Raw genomic sequence first — 20,250 nt, 5'->3', positions numbered from 1 at the left:
ACTGTGGACATCCCTGGGGGAGGAGCTGAGTATCACTGTAAAAGGAAATGCAGGACTGGGGATGAAGTTTATTTTGCAACAACACTAAGCCTTTTCCCTGGTATCAGCCCCACACACTTCAAGGGAAGCAAGAACTCCTTTTGTTCATAATAAATAGCACACTAGGAAGTATGTCCCTAGAGGGACAGACAGTGTGTACAGTCCTTTCCTCAGACTTCAATGGCTGAAACAAGAGTTTGTGTGTACCTGAGCATGGCCTCAGTGGTCAGAGCAAAAGGCAGATGAGAAAAAAAAAATTTTTTTTTATTCTTAATTTCCTGTTTTCATATTTAGGGCCCAGTGTGATGATAGATAAATTGAAGAGGTCACAAAGACACCAGCCACACAAAATTACTAAGTCTACAAAAACAAAGAACCAGATGTAACGCTGCTGCTTGTTCTGCTTATAACAATAATAGCCTGGACAGGCAGGAGGTACAGAGAGAGGGAACTAAATCCACTCTGGTGATACCTGTGACCAGAATTAGCATTTCTAGTAATCCTTGCAAAGTCTGAGCCCAGTAGCACCCCACCAGCCGTGTATTACATCAATTATTAACAGTGCAAAGGGAACCTTTAGGACATGACCTTTCAGGTCTAGTGAACTGAGCTGACAAAGAGAGACTTCATGTGGTTACCCACATGAGAAGCAATTCTCATGAGGCAACTTTGCCAATGAAGAAATGACCTTTCAACTGTAGCCTCGCAGGATTCAAGTTCAGTTTAATGCAGGAAAAGCAGCTGTGGCATTTTGCATGTGCAGTGAAGGTCAGATCATTATTCATTGGGACCTGTTGTCTGATTAGTTGCACCCTCCATGAAAGATCCTCCACAGCCAGGCACGCTAACACTGGCACATTTCTGCACATGAATAGCTTTGCCTCTCACTTCCACAGCACTAGCTTAATTCTGACTTAGAGAACATCACCACTACAGTTCCTGCCCGTATCCTTCATTTTCCTTTGCAGATCCACCAGCAAACACTGACCGGAACTGATCCAGTAGTGCCAGAGAGATGTACTGAGGAAGGTAACTTGGGAGCCTAAGTCCCAACAGGATTCACAGACCTTGGAAAGTGTTAACCAGGTCTTCTTTGTTGAATCAGCAAATACAAGTATCAGCTTCCCAACATTGCCTGACCAATCTTTCTGCCCATGAAAGAAATTGCTCTCCAGTATCACTGCTCCTTGACCTCTGTTAAAAGTACCTCTTATATAGGTGACAGTTCTGGCACACTTTTGGTTGTACAAACAGCTGTACCATCTCACAGCCATTAATAGTTTTCAACTGGTTTAGTTATAAACTAGCATCTTGTAGGATTAATCATAGAAATACTGTAATAACATTTAAAAAAAAAAAAAAAACAGCATCACTTTTAATCCAGCTCTGCACTTGTACTGTAGTTATTTCCCTAAAGAAGGGCTGATTCTCACTGGTTAGTAACCATTAAAACACACTGATTTGCAACTAACTATAGACTTTTTAGCAAATTTGATACTGTTTGCCAACCAGAAGGCTATAATAGACCTATCCATATTTAATTTGGATAATTCTTTTTTAGCACGCAAAGACTCAGATGCTCAAATATTTTACGTTGTATTACGTTAGAAAATAGTGAATGGTGCATTTTTTTTAAACTTACAAGTAGCATCAAGCTATAGTTAGACAAAAACTGGTATTTGATTAAAAATGCACAAAAATATCTTAGTTAAAATACCTGGAGTGTGCATATGTAAAAAGCATAGCAAAATCTCTTCTGCATTTAAAACTGATTCATTATAAGGGATTGTCTTCAGTTAGTGAACTGAACTTACTGTTTTGGTTACCTACAGGATTTTGGAATTTACTGACCTTGTGCACTCACACCTCATTTTTAATCATAGTTTGGAGGAAGAAAATAAGCTTTTGTGCTTTTCCAGTCCCCCAACTGGTTTCTCAACTTTGAATGAATGAATCATTCAAGCAAACAAGTTGAATAAAGCAAAATGAAGAAGATATTCTGTTCTATAGCAGCCGCCTCTTGTGCAGATGCCGAAAGCTGGCAGGACTTAGCCCTTCAATAAATCCTGCTTCCAGGTATTTAGTCAATGATTTCCAGAAATTCAGTGGTTACAGACTTAAAAATCTCAGCAGCACATGCTTGATTTTTATTTAGTTTCAATTTAAGAAATGTCAATTGATTTTAGTAAGCTCCAACATCTTTAAAAGGCTGTCAATTGTAAAAGTTTATTATAAAATGAAACATTAAAATACAAATTTAAGAAATAAAAAACAGATTAAAAAAAGCATTCATTTTTTTCTGCCCTCCCAATCTGGAAAAGGAGACAAAGGAGAAAACTCAGAACCTCTCGTCTCTAGTAAGAAAAAAATCCCCACAGTTATAGACCCTCTATAATGACTGCTTCTTATTTAACACTCAAATGCTATTAGCCCTATAGGACAGCAGCCCCAGCTCCTTCCCACTTTCACTCTACAGGAAGCACACTAAAAAAAGGACGTCTGCTTAACATGGTAGCAAATAAGTTTTAATAACACAGCATATCTTACAAGCAACAGACAGACCAAGTGCGACAAAGGAGAGATGCAGGGAACGTGGAAAGCAGCAAGGAAAAAAGTTAAAAAAATACTAAAAAAAACGGGTTTAACAAAAACGTGTTTGCTATGACAATTTTACACTTTATTAAAATAAAAGTCAATTTGCTGAAAAGAAGAAAAAAAGCAAGGGCAAGAACATGGTTTTCTAGGTTAATAGTTTCCTTTTTACACTCAGGGGATTCATCTCCACTCCAAAGATAGCATAGGAAAAAATAAAAGATTCAAGTGGATGAACACCAGGAGGAGGTTCAAGAAAGTTCACCTATTTTTCAATAGTTTGCCTTTTGGAACGTTTACAGATATTTTGGATGCTTGTTCAGGAGAACAGTTAAACTGGAAAAGTTAATCACTGTATTATAACGCCGTCAGTCGAGGGGAAAAGTAGTGTTTGAGTCATTAAAAATGTGGTTGAAAGAAATCCAATATGCAGACAGTTATTTTTAAACATCCACTAATATACAATTCCCACTACAGACATGCAGTGCCTGTCAGCCACTTCTAACAGCAGTTGCACAAGGTGTGCATTTCCTGTAGGATTTTCTTGGGAGAGGATACCAAAGAGCAGAATCCTGGGCTACTGTGTGCAGCTGCACCTCTCAAATCTCCCCCATCTCAACACCAGAGCTTCTTTGAATTTGCAAGGTGCCATCTGGAATATATATCAAGAGTGATGTACAACGGTTTTCATTATTAGTCTACGCTGTATCACTTTTCATCAGTAAGAAAACAGAAATTATAGCTATGCAGAACAGAGAAAATAAACCTAACTATGAGTGGGAAATAATTCCTTTGCTTTTGATGGCTGGGGAAAGGAAAATAAAATAGTGAACCTGCCCTAATACTAGATCTTAATCAGAGTGGATTATTTGACTGAAACCTTTCACATCATCCATTTAATTTTGACTGTTTCTGTTAGGATCACCCTAATGAAAGCAGGGAATGAACTCTGCTTCATGTTCCTTTGTTAACACAGGAAACAATGTTTTGGGATAGAAGAAAAGGTAAGGATGAAGAGAAAGTAACCCTTATGTGGACTAGACATTTTTACCAGCATTTAAAAATAGACTTATAGAACTATGATAGCAATTCCTTTGTTAAAGCTATAAGGATTTATGTAAGGCACATTTTCACTTTATTTTATAAAACTTTTAGCCAGCGTTTTTGCTGTCACAATAGATTTTTTTTTAGTAGACCTAATGTAAATTTAAAAATACCACTTGATTTGATGTTCATAATGCTGTTAACATGGAAAACATCACTATTTAAATGCGGAAAGGAACTTTAGTGCAACTGTCTCAAATTCCACTAGTTTTTTGCCCATGCAGGATAGCAGTACTTTTACAAGTCTTTATTTCTGAATTATTTGGCCTGTACCATCTACCACAAATTACCTCTGAAAATGTACCCAGCTCCTTCTGGCAACTTCAGTGTGCAAATACAAATTACAGACTTGCATTAGTAATCTAATTTTGTAGACTGTCCTTAATTTCTATCCCCAACTCTTCTGTGAGCACTTAATATTTTAACTGGACCCAGTTTTGCTAACAGTAAGAATGTAAGCAGGAATCCTAATTCTACACTAAACTCTACACTGAAAGATGAAAACCCTGGTATGCTAAAAGTCAACGGTATTTCAAGGAAGAGGAGAGCCAGAACTCTTCCTTAACTCTACTCAGCTGCTGGAGGTATCACTATGTCAAAAGCAAAACCCAAGGCTCTTTTGTGTCTGGCAAGCTGCAGAGACAATGTTGTGTCTTTTAGTGGTTTAAAACTGATGACTATCCACCCCTGTCATTTACACAAGAAAGGTACAGCACAAAGTCACACAGCCCTCCTAAGAACAGCAAGAATAGAAGATGTAAGGAGTTCTATTGTACTCAGATTAATTATACTCATCTATAGATACCAACAGAGTAGAACAGTGCAAGAGTTACCTGGCTTGATAACCATACAAATCAACCTCCAGATCATACACATGAAAAATGTTGTAGGCCTACCAGCATCAACTAAACCTCTAACTGTTCTGGTGACTGCTCCTGTCCTCCAAACTTGGCTGAGACGAGGGAAACCGTCTTATAAAAAGAGAACATGCACTTAAGAAAAAAACAAAAGACAAGCACAGACAAGACTCATGTTTTTAAGTATTAGATGTTCTAGGCGAGCCTGCCTGCAGTGTCTAAGATTCACCTTGACCAGCTCAGGTGTTGTAGTGAGTTTTGCCCACCTATAATAGCGTTTGGGCATGTTAATAAACATGTTTTTAATGAGACAAATTCTCTTGGGATACGAGACCAGGAAAGAGATGCATTATCTCTAATAGAACAGGCAAACTCATTCAGAGGAGATAAAATTATCACCGGAGAATGCACATTTGGAGAGAGCTAGTATTTGTTCTGTGTTCATTTAGACATTAGATAACATTAGTTGTCTAATGTTAATTTAGACATTAGACAACGGTAGTTAGCTACGAGTGCTGAAAGCAGTATTAGACCCTATATAAACAGCTTAATAGAGAATCACTTGCGGGAGAGTCAATGAGAATGAGCCAGAGTGTTTTATTGTGCTTTGTTTCGAAGGGGCAGGGGACAGGAATGTTTTAGCTTTAGGAACAGATCTGCCGCCCACCCACAGAATGCACCTTACAGACACCAAGGTTTCAAGTTCCACTTACGCAGGTTAAAACCGGTCAACTCTAGACCAGTCCTAATGCTCACCCTGCATGCAACTCAGCCATAAAAGTCACTCCCAACCGTCTTGTGCTGTTCAGTTCCAGAGCTCTCTGGCCAAAGTACTCAGCATGTAGTCATCAACACCACAGCAAGTACTGCACCACACAGGCCAGGGGCCCACACATCAAAGTACCGCTGATCTCTGAAAGCGGCCAATACCAGTGGTGGTGACTCCTGCACTCTCACCTGACTATGGAGTAAAACTGCCCAGAGTTTTCACATGATTAGCTTGCGTGTGCCCTGCAAGATCAGGTGCTATATTCACACCTATATTAACTTTAGATGTTTGGCTATCTAAGGACAGAAGCCTCTGACCCTTTTTTGAATCCAGCTAAGTTCTTTGCTTCAGTGAGCAGCACAAATTACCCATGTACAACAGCACTTATCAGTTCTAACTTGGTTTTTCAATTTGATGAACCATGTTCCTGCTCTGAGACTGTGAGGACAGACCATTAGAAATGCTCAATTCACCTTCTCTACGCACCATTTGCTTTCTACACTTTCTTTACGTCCCCTCAAAATACAGACGAGCCTTTTTAAGCCTCTAGAAAGCTTGATCAGGAAAAAAATCTGATGCAACGCAGAGGAAAAATCTATTACACCTGCTACCACAGGAGCAGGGCTTCAGTGTCCTTCATTACTTAAATCATTGGGGACCTGTCGGTTTTTGCAAGTTGACTGAGGCATAAGATACAATTCCATGGTCATTCGCAGTGGCCATACCCCTCAGCACTGATTGGAGGAGAGGCCCGTGGGGGAGGAAGGACAACGGGGCAGCCACCATCTTGACTACTCGCTGGCCTTCATGTAGCCCCACCCCTCAGCGCTGATTGGTAGAGGCCATGGTGGGCAGAGGAGGGACAAGAGGGCAGCCACCATCTGGTCTGCTGCCCTTCATGTCAGCTCACTAGCTGGCACTTTCCCTTTCCGGCAGTGAGGCCCACTAGCTCCCACTGAGGAAGCCAGTATTTTATTTTTATTAAGTTTGGTTGCTGTTTTTGTTGATTTTGTGGACAATCCCAGATTTGGCAGGTTCTGCGAAATCTGTGAATTAAGAAGGTCCCTATTTATTTCCTTGTTAGAGACCAACAATGTTCAGCGAGAGAAATCCCTCCTGTTTGCTCACATGCTAAGGCATATCCATGTCAGCTGGTAAAGTCATTAACCTCCCAATTCTGAAGTAGCTCTTAAACAGATGGCAGCTGCTCTCAAAAGAGTCCTGGAGACCCATTTACAGTACAAAAAAAATATCTCCTGTTTAAACAACTCCAAATGTACCTGATCTGCCCACACACATGGCACATAGCTAAAAACAGTTTTGGATATAGATTTTATTTTGGATGCTGTTTCAAAGTCACTCCTCCTGCCACACACATGTAGTTTGACACCCAATCACCACTGCTGGGGATTATCTGCTTAAAAACATGAAAGGCCATAAAAAAAGACGATCAATATTTTAGACAGACCTTGGATTCTTTCCCATTAGATTTCTTGTATCATAAATCCTGAAGATCACACTAGAGAGAGAGTTTTTTAATAAAAGCTGCTAAGTACAGATAGTGCTTAGGACTTTCCCAGAAACCATTCCACAGTCTGTCTCAGAGGGGACATGGTAGTAGTCTTTTGTTACAAGCACAAACCGCAGTTTGACACATCTGTCGCTGTATCGCATTGGGGCAATGGACTATTTTGAAGGGTTTGTTAAACCCAACCAATCTTCAGGGACTTGATCCAAGGCACACTGATGTCAAAGATTTCAGTGGGCTTCAGACCGGGCCTCACAAACGTTATGCCTGGAGAGCAAGCGAGGCAAAAAAGCAAGAACAAACATCTTCAGTAGATCCATTTCATGTGAAACAGAGAATCAAAACAGGTCGAAGATGAATATCAAGTATAACCAAGTTTAAGAACAGACCTACATTACTTTAACATAAAAAAACAAACAAACCCCCAAAAGTACAAACAAGTTAAATAAGCCTCAAGTGGTAATGGAACCATTTTATTTCCTCTTTCAACCTACTATAGAAGTCTTCTAATGCCAAGTTCTGGCACTAACTTAACAGTATCACAATCAACAGCTGCTGTGTTTGCAGTTTTCCCCTAGAAAGCTATCTAGGGTCTCATTCCCCTTAAATTTATAGGGCACATTGTGGTTGTTTGTTTTGATAGGAAGTGTCTTGACTTTTTCCAGCATCATTGCTTTGCCCCTGCTGGGATTCTTCTGGGATAGATGCGAATTTAGCATCTCCATCACCCCATGTCTCTTCCCCCTTCCCTGAAAAATGAGGCCCAGGTGTGAACTCTTAAAAAAGGTCCAATTATATGGTATTTTCATTACACCAAATTTTCAGAGACAATCACAGCAGACAAACAATAGGGCTGTCCAAGCAGTGGTCCATGGCGGGGGGGGGGCACCAAGTCAGGGGTGGGCAATTATTTTGGGCAGAGGGTTGCTTACTGAGTTTTGGCAAACCATTGAGGACTGCATGACAGGCAGCCAGGGTTAGATAAATATTAATTTTTTAAATTTTCAAGGGGCCTTTCAGGCCAGATAGAATGGCCTGGTGGGCCACATCTGGCCTGCAGGCCGCATTTTGCCCACTTCTGAGCTAAGTTGTGGCCCCCAGGCTCCAAATTTGTTGGATAACTCTGCCATAAAACACAGAGGCTTCCATTTACTCGCATGTTCCGTCTTCTCCGCCCTTGCCTAAGGACAATGCATCTACAAGAACTTGTGTCTGGCTTATGGCCAGTATAGCAAGAGCTGGTGGAGCATACCTGGAGACAAGATGTGGTCAATGACAGACCCAGGGTTGAATACACCAAGCTGAAGATGGCATTCCATTTTGTTTTAGATGTTTCATCTTCGGCCTGTTATTTCTAAGGCTCTCGTTACCAAACCAGAGAAAAGTCTCAGTTCAGCTAAAAACCAAACTCGGTGACGGTAAAATGTTGGAATTTACTATGCTCTGTACTTAGGGCTACACGATAAGCCTTTTTCTTTCAACTTAAGTCTCAAAGCTCTTGTACCTATTGTTCAGTGATTCACACACACTGTCTGCTTAAATAGACACCCCAAGTATCACTTCAAGCAGGGTACTTGACAAATACTGTTCTTATCTCTCTCATCTCTTTAGTTTCCTGGGAATTCTCCTCTTGAGATACCTTCTCAATTAAAGGAGAGGTATTAGGTCCTGGAATGGGGGCATCTGCTGGAAGGCAAATGCAGCCATGCTAGGTCCTAATGCTTGTACCTGGCTTTGGGATGCTACAAAAGCTTCTAACCAGCTGTGGATTTTGGCACTTTTCTTTATATCTCTCTCTCCTTACAGGGAAAGGGTACAGTATAGTACAGAGGAAAGTTACTCCAACCTGGGACCAAGGTGCAGGCAGACTATGCACAGACTGATTTTGCCACCTACCACCTATGAGTTCTAACCTGCAGAGCTTTAGGCACAAGTAAAGGAATAAAGAGAGAGAGTATATAGGAGGCAGGTCCCCTGCACCCTGTCCTTGCTCCCCCACTCTTTACAAAAGGTCTCTTGTAAATGAATCCCTGGGGGCTGATGGAGAAGAGATGGTCTGGTTATCAGCTCTGAATTTCAGAGCCCCAAGCACCTCCCCTTCAGTCACCAGAACTATTTTGGCTTTTCATCAGCAAAGCAGCAGGATTGCTCTTGTCCCACTGTATTCCCCATGTACGTTTTTGCCAGCATCTTGAAGGAGTGGATAATCCTCGCCAGTTATTTATTTTATGCAGAGCTCATTCCAAGGATATTTGTTGTGTGGGTGACAGTAGTTTCTACTCTATTTCTTGTTTAGAGTTCCAAATTTTAATCCGGTTACAATGAGACAGTGGATATTCGAACCTCTGAGTTTCCACCCACCTTGCTACAATCACCTGAAATAACTTCTACTGGATCTCTGCACCCTGTTAGTAGAGGTCAGGGAACATTTTGGCATGTGGTATGGGGTTTATGATGAAGGAATCACCCTGGAGCTGCAATTTCTTCCATTTATTAATTCCATTAATTTTTCTTGGTTTCTATTACAATAATGAGGTTTGAACAGACACTGTAGCAGTAGGGGCCAGGGAGAGTGGGTGGGTAAATGACTAACAAAATCTCATTTGAAAGAAACATATTTTTCAGTTTAATAAAATGGAATGGTAATGGCTGTAAACAGCTGAAGAGCATTGATGTGCTTTTTATTCTTCATAGTTGTCAACAAAATCTGTTTCTATTTAACTCTGTTTCTGAAGCTCATCTTCATGTTTATAACAGCAAATCCTGTAGTGACAGAAGGTTTTAAAATTTACATTCCACTACCTTGTAGTATTTACAATATCTGATTGGTTTCTTCAGCCAGCTTCCTAGTATAGAGAACAAGAGTTCATTTACTCTCCAAAAACCGATGTAAAACACATCTAGAACTTCCTATGTTGTTATATCATATTTGTGATACCAGTAGTTTCCCCTGTAGCAAGCACTTGTCACAAGAGAAGGAGTTTTAGATGTGGCAACACTGGTTATTGCAGAGCAAAGGGAATCTTAGGGCTAGATGCTCAGCTGGCATAAATAAACTTCCTAGACAGAGAGTCAGAGGAGCTATGCAGCTCTGTAGCAACTAAGAATCTCTCTCTAACCTTGGAAGGCAAGTCATAAAAGAACTGGCCAGTTTAAGAGCCCTATTTAAGATCCTCATGTGGTGTATTGCCAATGTGGGAACTTATACATGCATACGTATATACAATGGTGTGTGTGTGTGTGTAAGTTCCCACATTGAAAATACAGCACAGTTCTTCTATGTATGTGAGTGCACAGTGCACACTGTAATTTCGAAGGCTAAGCAATAAACTACTTGCTAAATGTTGTTGCAAAAGATTTCTATAGTCAGTCCTGGAACAATTCAAGTCTAATAAGTTATAAATCTTCTTTGGACAGCTATAAAAAACATGTTATTATCAATGCCTCAGATAAGACTGCTAAAGGGGTCTTTGAACTAGAACCTACTGGCTGTTGGCTGCTCCATGTGCACTACTGTTCAAATACTGGGACCAATTCTGCATTCCTAAAGAAACCCAGGCTCCAAGCAACATCAGTGATGGAAGCTGCAAGGCATGCAAGGAATGCAGATTGGGTTCCTCGTTTGAAAGCGCCTTGCTTACTAACAAGGTGCTGATGCTCCATTCGCTGGCCAGGGAAGAACTGCATTAGCAGGACTGTGTAAAGTGACTGGAGATCTGAGCAAGTTCAGGGGGTGAAAAAACAAAACCAAACAAAACATAAACCCAGCTGTAGACTCATAGTAGACTCAGGAGCTAAACAGAAATAACCCAAGTAGACTCAGGAGCTAAACAGAAATACAGCATGTTTGCTATGGCCAGACCCTGGCCTTATGCCAATTTTTTTTTTTTTTTTTTTAACAGAAACTCAAAAGGACTTGTAGCTAGACTATATTGAACTACTGCCTTGACAAAGTCATTCTGCCCAAACCAGTAGTTGCTTAGTAGTGGTAGGCAAATTCAAATCTTCTGTATGTGCGAGAGGTCACCAGGACCATCTATGCATACGCCCACACCCTCCATCCCCCACTTTAAACCACTGAGACAGAATCCAAAGGCCAGACAGAGTCTGGATGTTCAGTGCCTCGACGGCTGTAGTTACATGCACGTCCAGGAACCAAACCTAGGTCTCCTGCATGGCAGACAAGGAATCTACCACTGAGCCACAACAGTGGGTAACTGGTTGTTTATATTTGTTAATATTTATTTAGTAGAGTACCAGGCACAGCTAAAAAAAGAAGGCTTTTTTTCAAAGTCTTCTCTCCATTCGGTAACAGCAACTGGTACCAAAGCACATTCTGACCTGGGAAACTGAGGCTGTGCATCCTATATTGGTTCATTCCTCTTTTCACTTATAGTAGATTTACTACTCTGTGCAGTCTCTGGGGAATATGTTGGGGGGGGGAGAATATCAAACTTTGCAGTATTCCCATTTCAGGACCCAAAATCAGATTAAAATGAAGGATAAAGTGGTTTTCTGCATTGCTTTGGGATGTGCCACTCCCTTGAAAGAACAATATTGTTCCACTCCTCACCACTCCCCTCCACAACTTTTTGATTTTGGTTAGCACTCCTGGTTGAGAACCAATGTTGTACTGCCTCTGCTCACTTCAGTGTTTCTCAACCAGGGTGCTGCCATACACTCCTGCCAGTATTAGTATTAGAGTTTTTGATAGACCTAAAGCAGCCCTATGTAAAACTCCCCTGTGCAGAGGGGGTGGAGAGAAGACAGGAGGACAAAGAGAGTGGTCTTAACAACCCAAGGGTGTCCCCGTGCCCAGATTCTCCAGTTGAGCAGTGCAAAGGGCTGCACCACAGCCTAACCCCTGCCTGGAAAGTGTAAAAGGCTGCAAACTGGAGCGTGCACACTTGCCACAGCTCATTCTGGTCTGATCCCACGTGTTCCTCCTGGAAACAGAGGGGTGTAGGACAGACCCACTTGCCTGCCACCCCTCTGTTTCTGGGAGGAACATGTGGGGTTGGATTGGGAGAAGGTGCAGGACAAACGTGGGCTCCAGCAGCAGCTGATGCCCAATCTGCCTCTGCAGAAGGCAGGCAGCTCAGCCTAGCTGAGGTTGCACCCACATCCTGGCACCCCTGGAAGGGGCTCATAGCACCTTTACTGCTCTAAAGGAATGCCTCCTAAATCAGAGAGGAAGCCACCACAATGCCATCATATATGATAAAAGGCAGCAAAGGGAACAGTGGAAGGGCATTAGCTAAGAACATATTCCCAGAAAGAAAATACTCATTTGCACACAGTATCTGGGGAACAAACGTCAATTGAATGGTTTCAAGTCCATTTAATAAAAGGTTCCTGTTTATAAAGAAGCTGAAGCCCTGTATTCACTTCAGTGACAGGAATGCATGGTACTACCCCTCAGACTTGCTCAGGGTGGGGAAGAGGGAGAGATGCCTTTTGTCAGTTCCCCATTTGCGCTTTTGTCAGGGTGGCTCTTCCACACAGTCACATGAGAGAAAAACACATTTGGAAACAGGAAAACACAGCTGAAAAGCTCCAGACTTTGGCAAGGGAGTTAGGGCAGGTGTAGAACCTGAAACTACTTTCATTCCTCTTCACCTACAGATTTCAACTTGACTGTGTCCCTTTATTAAATAGCACACCCAATTCACCTCCCTGCATAAGAAATAAGTGAGAGAGATTAGCATCATCTACAATGCCAATCTTTCAAAATGCCAACTAACTCCTAAGCCCTTATTTCCCTCACCCAACTACTCCACTGATCAACAAAGCCCCTGCAACATTGTAGTGATGCGAGGTCAGAATTCAGTTGTGACATCGGAGTTCAGCTAGACTTGAGGCTTTCAGCAACAAATCTAAGCAAAGCAAAGACTTGCTGCCCTTTGAACAGGGCTGACCCAGAAATGTGTGAAAAAGCTCAAACTGACATAGGCACATCAAAGCCATATAAGTGGTTTCTTATGACCTGTCCTACTAGTGATGTTCACATGACTGCGCAGATCTATGAGTCAGGAATCAAAAGTGCATTGTAGAAGGAAGATGTAACAGGGTCTCTTGCCCAGCCTTGATATTCAACCCTGGGCTATGACATGCAAACTAAAGACCCCCCTCTCACCCCTTTTTGCCCCTCCATCATGTATGAACCAAATGAACTGCTCTCCATTGCCAGACTCTTTGCATATTACTTCGCTGCTATATAAAATGAGTATTAAATGCTCACACAAAAGAAACCAGTCCAGAGAGGCCAAGTGATTTGCCTTAATGCACAAATCAATAGCAGAACCAGAAATATGACAAGAGATTTAACTTCGGATCCTCTGCTTTAAATCAGTGACATGGCTCCCACAGTTGGTGTTAGGTGGCCAGGCAATTCAAAACAAGGTTTTCCTTTACTTCTGCTTGAGTTTAAAATAAATATCATATTTTGTGGTGTATAAGTTGAGTTTTGAAGCCCAATTTTTAACTCTTAAAATTTAGCTTTGACTTGTATACTGTATCACCATCCCCTGCAAGCAGTGCTGGGCTCGATGCTCAGCTGGCACGGCCAGGCCTGGTGCTTGGCAGCACCTCTCACAGCAGAGGTGGCTGGACTTGGCACTCGGCTGGCGTGGCCCAGGCAGCGCTGATCACAGGGGATGGGGCACGCCAGCAGAATGCCAAGCCCAGCACTACTTGCAGAGGACAGGGATGGGGCCAGGCTCAAAACGCTCGGCTGGTATGGTCCCCTACCCTGCGAGTGGTGTTGCCTGGGCCAGGCCGGCCAAGATGGTCCCGTCTGCTGTGAGCAATGCTGCAAAGCACCGACATGGTGCTGCTCACAGGGGACGGGGCTGGACTTCATACACCATGAAATACAGTAAATAAACACACTATTAGCCAACATGCACATATGATGAATCTTTAAAGAGAAGGTACAGAGTGAACAGAAGGTATGAACTGCTTCGTTCTCTGTCACAAATGTGAGAAAATTAGTATTTGGAATGTGTAGCTCCTATTAAAGCATGGATGAAACTAAGAGCTATATTTAGTCATACACATCTAGGTCGGCCCGCTATTTGAATATTTTTGTATCATGCTTGATTGACCTTTCATAAGAGGAGAGTGAGAATACCACATTTTAAGGCTTAATTCAGTCTTCTGCCCATGGAGCGATGACATATTTTAACACATCTTCAAACATGACTGAAATGAAACTTTCCAGAAAAGCTCTATATACACATCTGCATTCAATAAAGGCACAAATCATTTAGCTAAATCCAACTCTTGGGTGGGGAGAGGGGGGTGGGGTGGAGGGAATAAGAAAAAGGCTATCTGAAGGTAAAGATGGAACCAAGGTACAGTGCTGTCAACTGGTTTTCATTAAAGGTTAGTAACTCAGGAAACAGACCCAGGGCAAGACTGTGCTACACTTTACCCACCTTGAACTTGCAACGCTAAGCTGTGTGCTTGGAGTGCTATGGAAAATAAAACAAAGCAAAACAAACAAAACACCACACTTTTATATCCTCTTCCGTCCTTTTTGCACTTGTTAACTTAAATTCTGGGAGTCTGCTTAAATTATGACAATCTGAGAAATTTGCCATTTGGGATACAATTAGGGTGGCCATCACAGAGGACAGTCCAGTTGTGCTCTGTCCTCTATTGATATGAAACCCGATGCCTTTATGTCTTGAAGCAAAAAATAGAGGACAGAGGTGTGGGGGTTTGTTTCAATAGCGGACAGAGTAGCAAAAAACCAGAACGTCCTCTATGATGGCTACCCTAGTTACAATACTGTCAGGTCCCACACCAACCCTGCATACCAGTCCTGCATTTGCCAGCCCCCCTTATAAGAGAGTACTCGAAAGGCAGGCAGGAATACTATCCTTTGTGTGTAGTTTATTCCCATCCCCTGCTCTTAGTTTGTTTTAGATCTTCTAGACTATAGGTCAGCAAGGGCAGGGACTGTCTGTTTTTCCCCTATGTTTGTGTAATAATCATCAAAAGGATGCCCCAATCCATCTAAGTAGTTTCTGCAGAACATTTACCCACCACCACCACCACCACCCGATAGAGATTGCCTTGGAAGACTTCTTACCTTGCCTTTGTATAAAAACCCTGAGCAGTGGGTTTGCACTTGAAACTGCCTTGAAGAAGTTATCGTCGTTATTAATAGGAAGAAGATCCCCGTGTACATCAGCATACCCAATCATCACCTCCGTACTGGAAATGTGGTGAATGTGAAGAACAAGTTTGTAGAAGTCTTCAAACTTTCCTGGCTTGTAACGATCTAGAGAAAATCTTCTGAATTCTGCTCCAAACTAGAACAAAACACAAAAAGGATGTGAATGAACAATACTACACTGCAATACTCAGGTGCTGAGTCAGTATAGCATTTGTTGCATTTTTCCCTCCCTCTTTATATTGTAAACAGCTGGAAGATACAGTTCCAAATCTACAATTACATTCTTGTACCAGGATTCAGTACAATAGAACTGACTACCCTATAAAAATATTACCCCCATCATCAATTTTAGTTTACCAGCTCCAAAGTCAGCTTAATTGCCCCCTTCCCCCCATTTAGAAGTTACCTAAAGGTAATAATAATACATGACTTCAATTGAAGGATTGAAAATTTAACATCTACAGTTCACTATCAGTGTCTCTCGTATCCCTAGAATTACTGATTTCAAAACAAAAACAGAGCAGCATTCTCTACAACCCACTCAGCTATTCAAACTAGTTTATAAAAAAATCTTCACATTTCCCCCAAAAAGGGCACACTGAATTTAAACCACAAAACATTTAGAAAGGTATGATGGGTTTGTGAGAGTACAGCTTGTTATTAAAAAGGGACACACAATCACTCTATGTGCTCAAAAGTTTCCTGGTATTTGAGTTGGATGAGAAAAATTATTCTAAGTGAGTTTTTACAGGTTTTGTTATTCTGCCACTTCATTAATTTTATTTTAAATATTCTATGGCTGGCTAAATGACTACTGTTTTTATGGGGTCTATACATTTTTTCATGTTCTCACCCCAATCCATAACACCAGGTAAAAAGGAAAATTTGATCCATTATACTTTTATCAAGAACAGATTTTAAAAAAAATCTGGTAGAAAATTCAATTGAATTATTTATTTTATTTGACTGTAAAAACAGCTCTACCTCTGCTTTCTAACAGAAAGCTTTGCATATAGTTTCAGAAGCCAAAACATTGTTAAAAATCTGAAAGTGAAATTGGATTATAGAGACTGAACATATGGTACTTTCATTTTTACTCATCAGAAGTCCCAGTAGTTACACTGCTTTAAAAAAACAAAAACAAAACCCAAGTGGGAGTCTCATGCTGAGTAAAAGGCAGTGGGGTGCTCCAAGTTCCCCACAAGAAAGACCTGCAGCTGTTGTAAGAGGACCGACCCTCTCGCAAGCCCTGGTATATGGGCCAGGTGGAAAAGAGCCTCTCGATGTCAGAGGGGATGCTGAATAGAAAGAGTACGGGGCAAGTAGATTCTAGGCACCTCTCTTGATAGTTGGCGACAGGTTGCCTTACATGATTAAATTATGCTCTCCACCAAGGGGTCAGCTACCTTTTCTAACAGTGGACAAAAGTTTGGCGCGTGGTGGTAGGGTGGGCTGCATCAATACCCTGTTGCTGCTCCATTTCTGCTCCCAATCCCTGCTAATGATAGCTCCTCTGGAAAAAATGTGCTGCTGTAAAGCAGTCCAGTCAGAATTTTGACTGGTTAATTTGACAACACACTTTCCAGGGGATGCTGTATTGTGCAGCAGGGAAGGGGGGGAGGGGGAAGAAGGGGCAGTTGACTGCCACAAGAGAGAGAGTAGTGTAACTTGCAGGGTGAAGGGTCAAGTGGGGCATCATCCCCAAGTACCGAATCAAGACGGTGCACCAGAATACAGCCCTCAAGGAACCCACACTGCTGTCACCACCAACTTTTGTTGGAGAAGCTTGTGTTGAGGCTGCAGCAGTCCACGTCCCCATCACAGCTGGGAAAGCAGTCCCTCCCACCCCTTGGTGAGGCAAGTGCTTGCTTTCACTTTTTTGATGCCATGGATGAGAATCACATTGCATTACAGGTTTAAAGAGTACAAAAGAAATGTTATACTGGGTCAGATCCCAGGTCCATCTAGTCCAGTATCCTGCCTCTCACAGTAGCACAGTAGGGGCTAAGGGGAAGAACGATATGTAGGGCATATCCAGATTGATTTGTCTCCTGACCCTCTCTCCTACATCTTCTATCACAGACTTAGGAGGTATCATTTAGAAGGCTGTAGAGCTCTACTATCATGTTTAATACTTATCCTTCATGAATTTGTTCAATCCCCTTTTGAACCCTATTAAACTATCAGCCTCTATAACATCCTGTGGCAATGAGTTCCACACATTGCACGCTGTGTAGGGGAAAAAAAAGTTCCTTTTGCTTGTTTTAAGCCTGCTAACTAATAACTGAATTGTCTCCTCCCCATACTAGAAGCAGGGGGTGTACAATAAAGAGAAAATTCCTATTTCTATTCCCTTTTCTGTAATATTTGATGGATTTAAAGCTCTTAAAATTCAACCGGGATTTTCTACAGGGATTTAGGACACTTGAACTGGAAGAATACAATTATAGTGAATGTTTAGACAAAGTTTGTTTTCACATAAAAGGAAACATATGTTAAAGCTTTAAAAAGGGATAATAATAGCAGCTTTATTCCTCCCCTTCCTTAGTCTAAGGAAGGTTTAGTACAGCTCGAAGGATTAACTCAGACCCTGTCTCCTGTTGTCTATACGTCTTTTAAAACCAGTTAGCCACTCTTCCTCTTAATAGAGTTGGCCAGAGGATGATCATTTCATTTCACAGCAGCTTTCAGGGTTTCAAAACCAAGGTTTTCAAGGTTTCAGGGGATCAAGAACATCCCCTTCAATGTTTACATGAAAACAACTGGGCTGTGATGTTTAGCTTGGGATTAAAAGCTGAGTTTTGAGATCTGCACATGTGTTTCTACTTGGTTACAGCGCTGGCCTAGGATGTGGGTAACTCAGGCTCAAGAGCCTGAACTGCCCGGTTCAAAGTGATCAGAGACAAAATAGTCTCCCCTGAACCCAAGTCACCCACATCCCAGGCCAGTGTCCTAGATGCCAAACTGCAGAGTGTGAAAGAACACACTTTCCATTATTTTTTTTCTCTCTCTCTCTTTGTTCCTCCCCTGCTACTCTGTAAGAGTTTCAACAAAAGCTTCATTAAAACCAAGCACCTCTATAGAGAAAGGTAGTTAGTCATGTTAGTCCGGTGGCAGCACATAGGGGGTGCACGTACACCCCCTGAGAGTGCCAGTGTACCCCCACAGGCTGCACTCTCTGTTTAGCTGGCAGGCAGGGGGGCAGGTAGGAACACCAGTGCCCCAGGCCCCTGCGAGCGCTGGCCAGGAAGCGGCCGTGTCACTTCTGGAAGTGGCCGCAGGACTTTTTGGTGAGTGAGATTGCCTGCGGGGGACCACCCCCTCCCGGCCAATGATTTCGGCTGCCAGGGGACCCCCCCCCAGTTGCTGACTGGTGTCGGGGGGGCACGTGCCCCCCCTCCGAATCAACAGGCACCAGTCACCCATGTGTTAGTCTGAAGTCAGGAAGAAGGCAGGGCAGGAAGGCACCTCAGAAACTAACCCAAAAGATGCCAAACACCTTCCATTTCCAGAATGAAGATGAGGAGTCTCCAGCCTTTCAGAGTATTGTACACAGACAGCAAAGGAAGTAGAACACCCACCCAGCCTTGTCCTCTAGATATAAGACAAGGCCAAACCTTGGGGTAAGTTTTGATCTGCATTAAAACATGCATCTCTAATATGTCAAGTTCTGTCATTCAAGCTTCTTCTCAACTATTACCATGAAACAAGATCACTTGCAACTGATCAGCACAGGTTCACACACACAAAAAAAAAAAAAGAGCTAAAGGATTTTTCTGAAGACAGTTTGCTTTTCAAATCTAACTATTGTTTTGTTTTGTTAAGTTCCTGACTAGCAACTTGTGCTGTGCCTGACAAGTCATTTTCTTGCTCAACCTATTAGTTTTACAGCTAGAGAGCCCTAAAACAGCCCTCCCACAGGCCTGAACTATTACTATTTATCTTGTAGCAGGTAAAGGCAATAGCTTTGGCTGTGCTCTTTAATTACTTAGGCATTTCTGAGAATCCCACACCTCAGCATTAAGGCCTAGCTGTGATTATGTTAAACGCTTATTTAGTCAAAATATAACAAATTAAGCTGCTTGTTTAAAATATGAACAGCTGGGTTCAGTTTGGATTTTACTTCAGAGTACCCACCAAAGTACGCTGAAGCCAAATAAAACAGACCAAATTTGAGTGGAGTCAGAACTGTTTCAACACTTTCTCCAATTTTGAGTGGCACTTTACTTCCATGGACACATTTTAATCTACATTAAAATGAGTAACATATTAATATGAGTAATGAGTAAGCAGTGATGTTTTTATTGGATCAGAGCAGCCTGCAGATTCTTTTCTCCTAGAGTCAGATGACTGAACAAGCCACCAATTTAGGTGGAATTGAACTAGAGACAAAAATAAACCTTGTGTGGATTATGATTAGAACCTGCATCTCTTACTCCACAAGTTTGTCTGTGAAGGCAGGATTTCTTTAATTTAAATGATTAGATGTAATAAGACCAGTGTGTTTGTTGATTAAATGCCAATCCCAATGCTAATAAAACAAATTTATTTTATTATGACTTGTAAATTGCCATGTATGTTCCTGGTACCATACAATACAGATGTATGGTAGTCGGCTCAGAACAAGAAATCCAAGATCAAGAGCCCCAGTTCCTGAAGGAGGACCTCTGTGCCTGTGTCAAACTTCAGTGATTGCAGCAGACCATCAAGCTGGCCACCTAGAGTAATACTCTTGATAATGTAAATGAATTGGGGTCTGATCCAATAATGTTAAGCAGAGGAGCAAGTTTGTGCATGTGTCTAACTCTGTGAAGTCACCATCTAACCCCAGCAATTCACTGAAATACTTGCTGCAGTGGTTTTGTTACTGATGCAAGTGTGCAAGTAGTTTTACTTGGGTGTAGGTTGTAGCCATGTTGGTCTAAGGATATAGGCAGACAAGGTTCTTTGGATGAATCTGATTTTGTATATGTATGGCTTGTTCAATCATCTTAAGTAGTTTTACTTAAGTTTTTACAAAAATAAAATAATCAAGCCTTAATTTAAGGCAAAAATGCCTAAACTTTGCAGGGAGGATAGGAGAAGGAATGAGGACTCACTTGGTAGGAAATTTAAAAGAGATAACAAAAGTTTGTTTTAAAGGTTAGCATTATTATAGTAATGTGGCTGATTAAGT

General features: G+C 41.7%; 1 protein-coding gene across 1 annotated transcript in view; it reads right to left on the bottom strand.

The window, feature by feature from the left end:
- PARD6G (par-6 family cell polarity regulator gamma) overlaps positions 1–20,250 on the bottom strand; it is a 97,992-nt gene that overhangs the window by 60,155 nt on the left and 17,587 nt on the right. The window contains exon 2 of the mRNA XM_019544496.1: positions 14,988–15,210. Within this exon, the coding sequence (XP_019400041.1) occupies positions 14,988–15,210 (223 nt within the window). The remainder of the gene's footprint in view (positions 1–14,987; positions 15,211–20,250) is intronic.

Source organism: Crocodylus porosus, unplaced genomic scaffold (genome assembly GCF_001723895.1).
Source record: "Crocodylus porosus isolate Cpor-Errol unplaced genomic scaffold, CroPor_comp1, whole genome shotgun sequence".
Lineage (NCBI taxonomy): Eukaryota > Metazoa > Chordata > Crocodylia > Crocodylidae > Crocodylus > Crocodylus porosus.
Note: the sequence above shows the minus strand (reverse complement) of the source record. Positions and strands in the feature narration are given on the sequence as shown.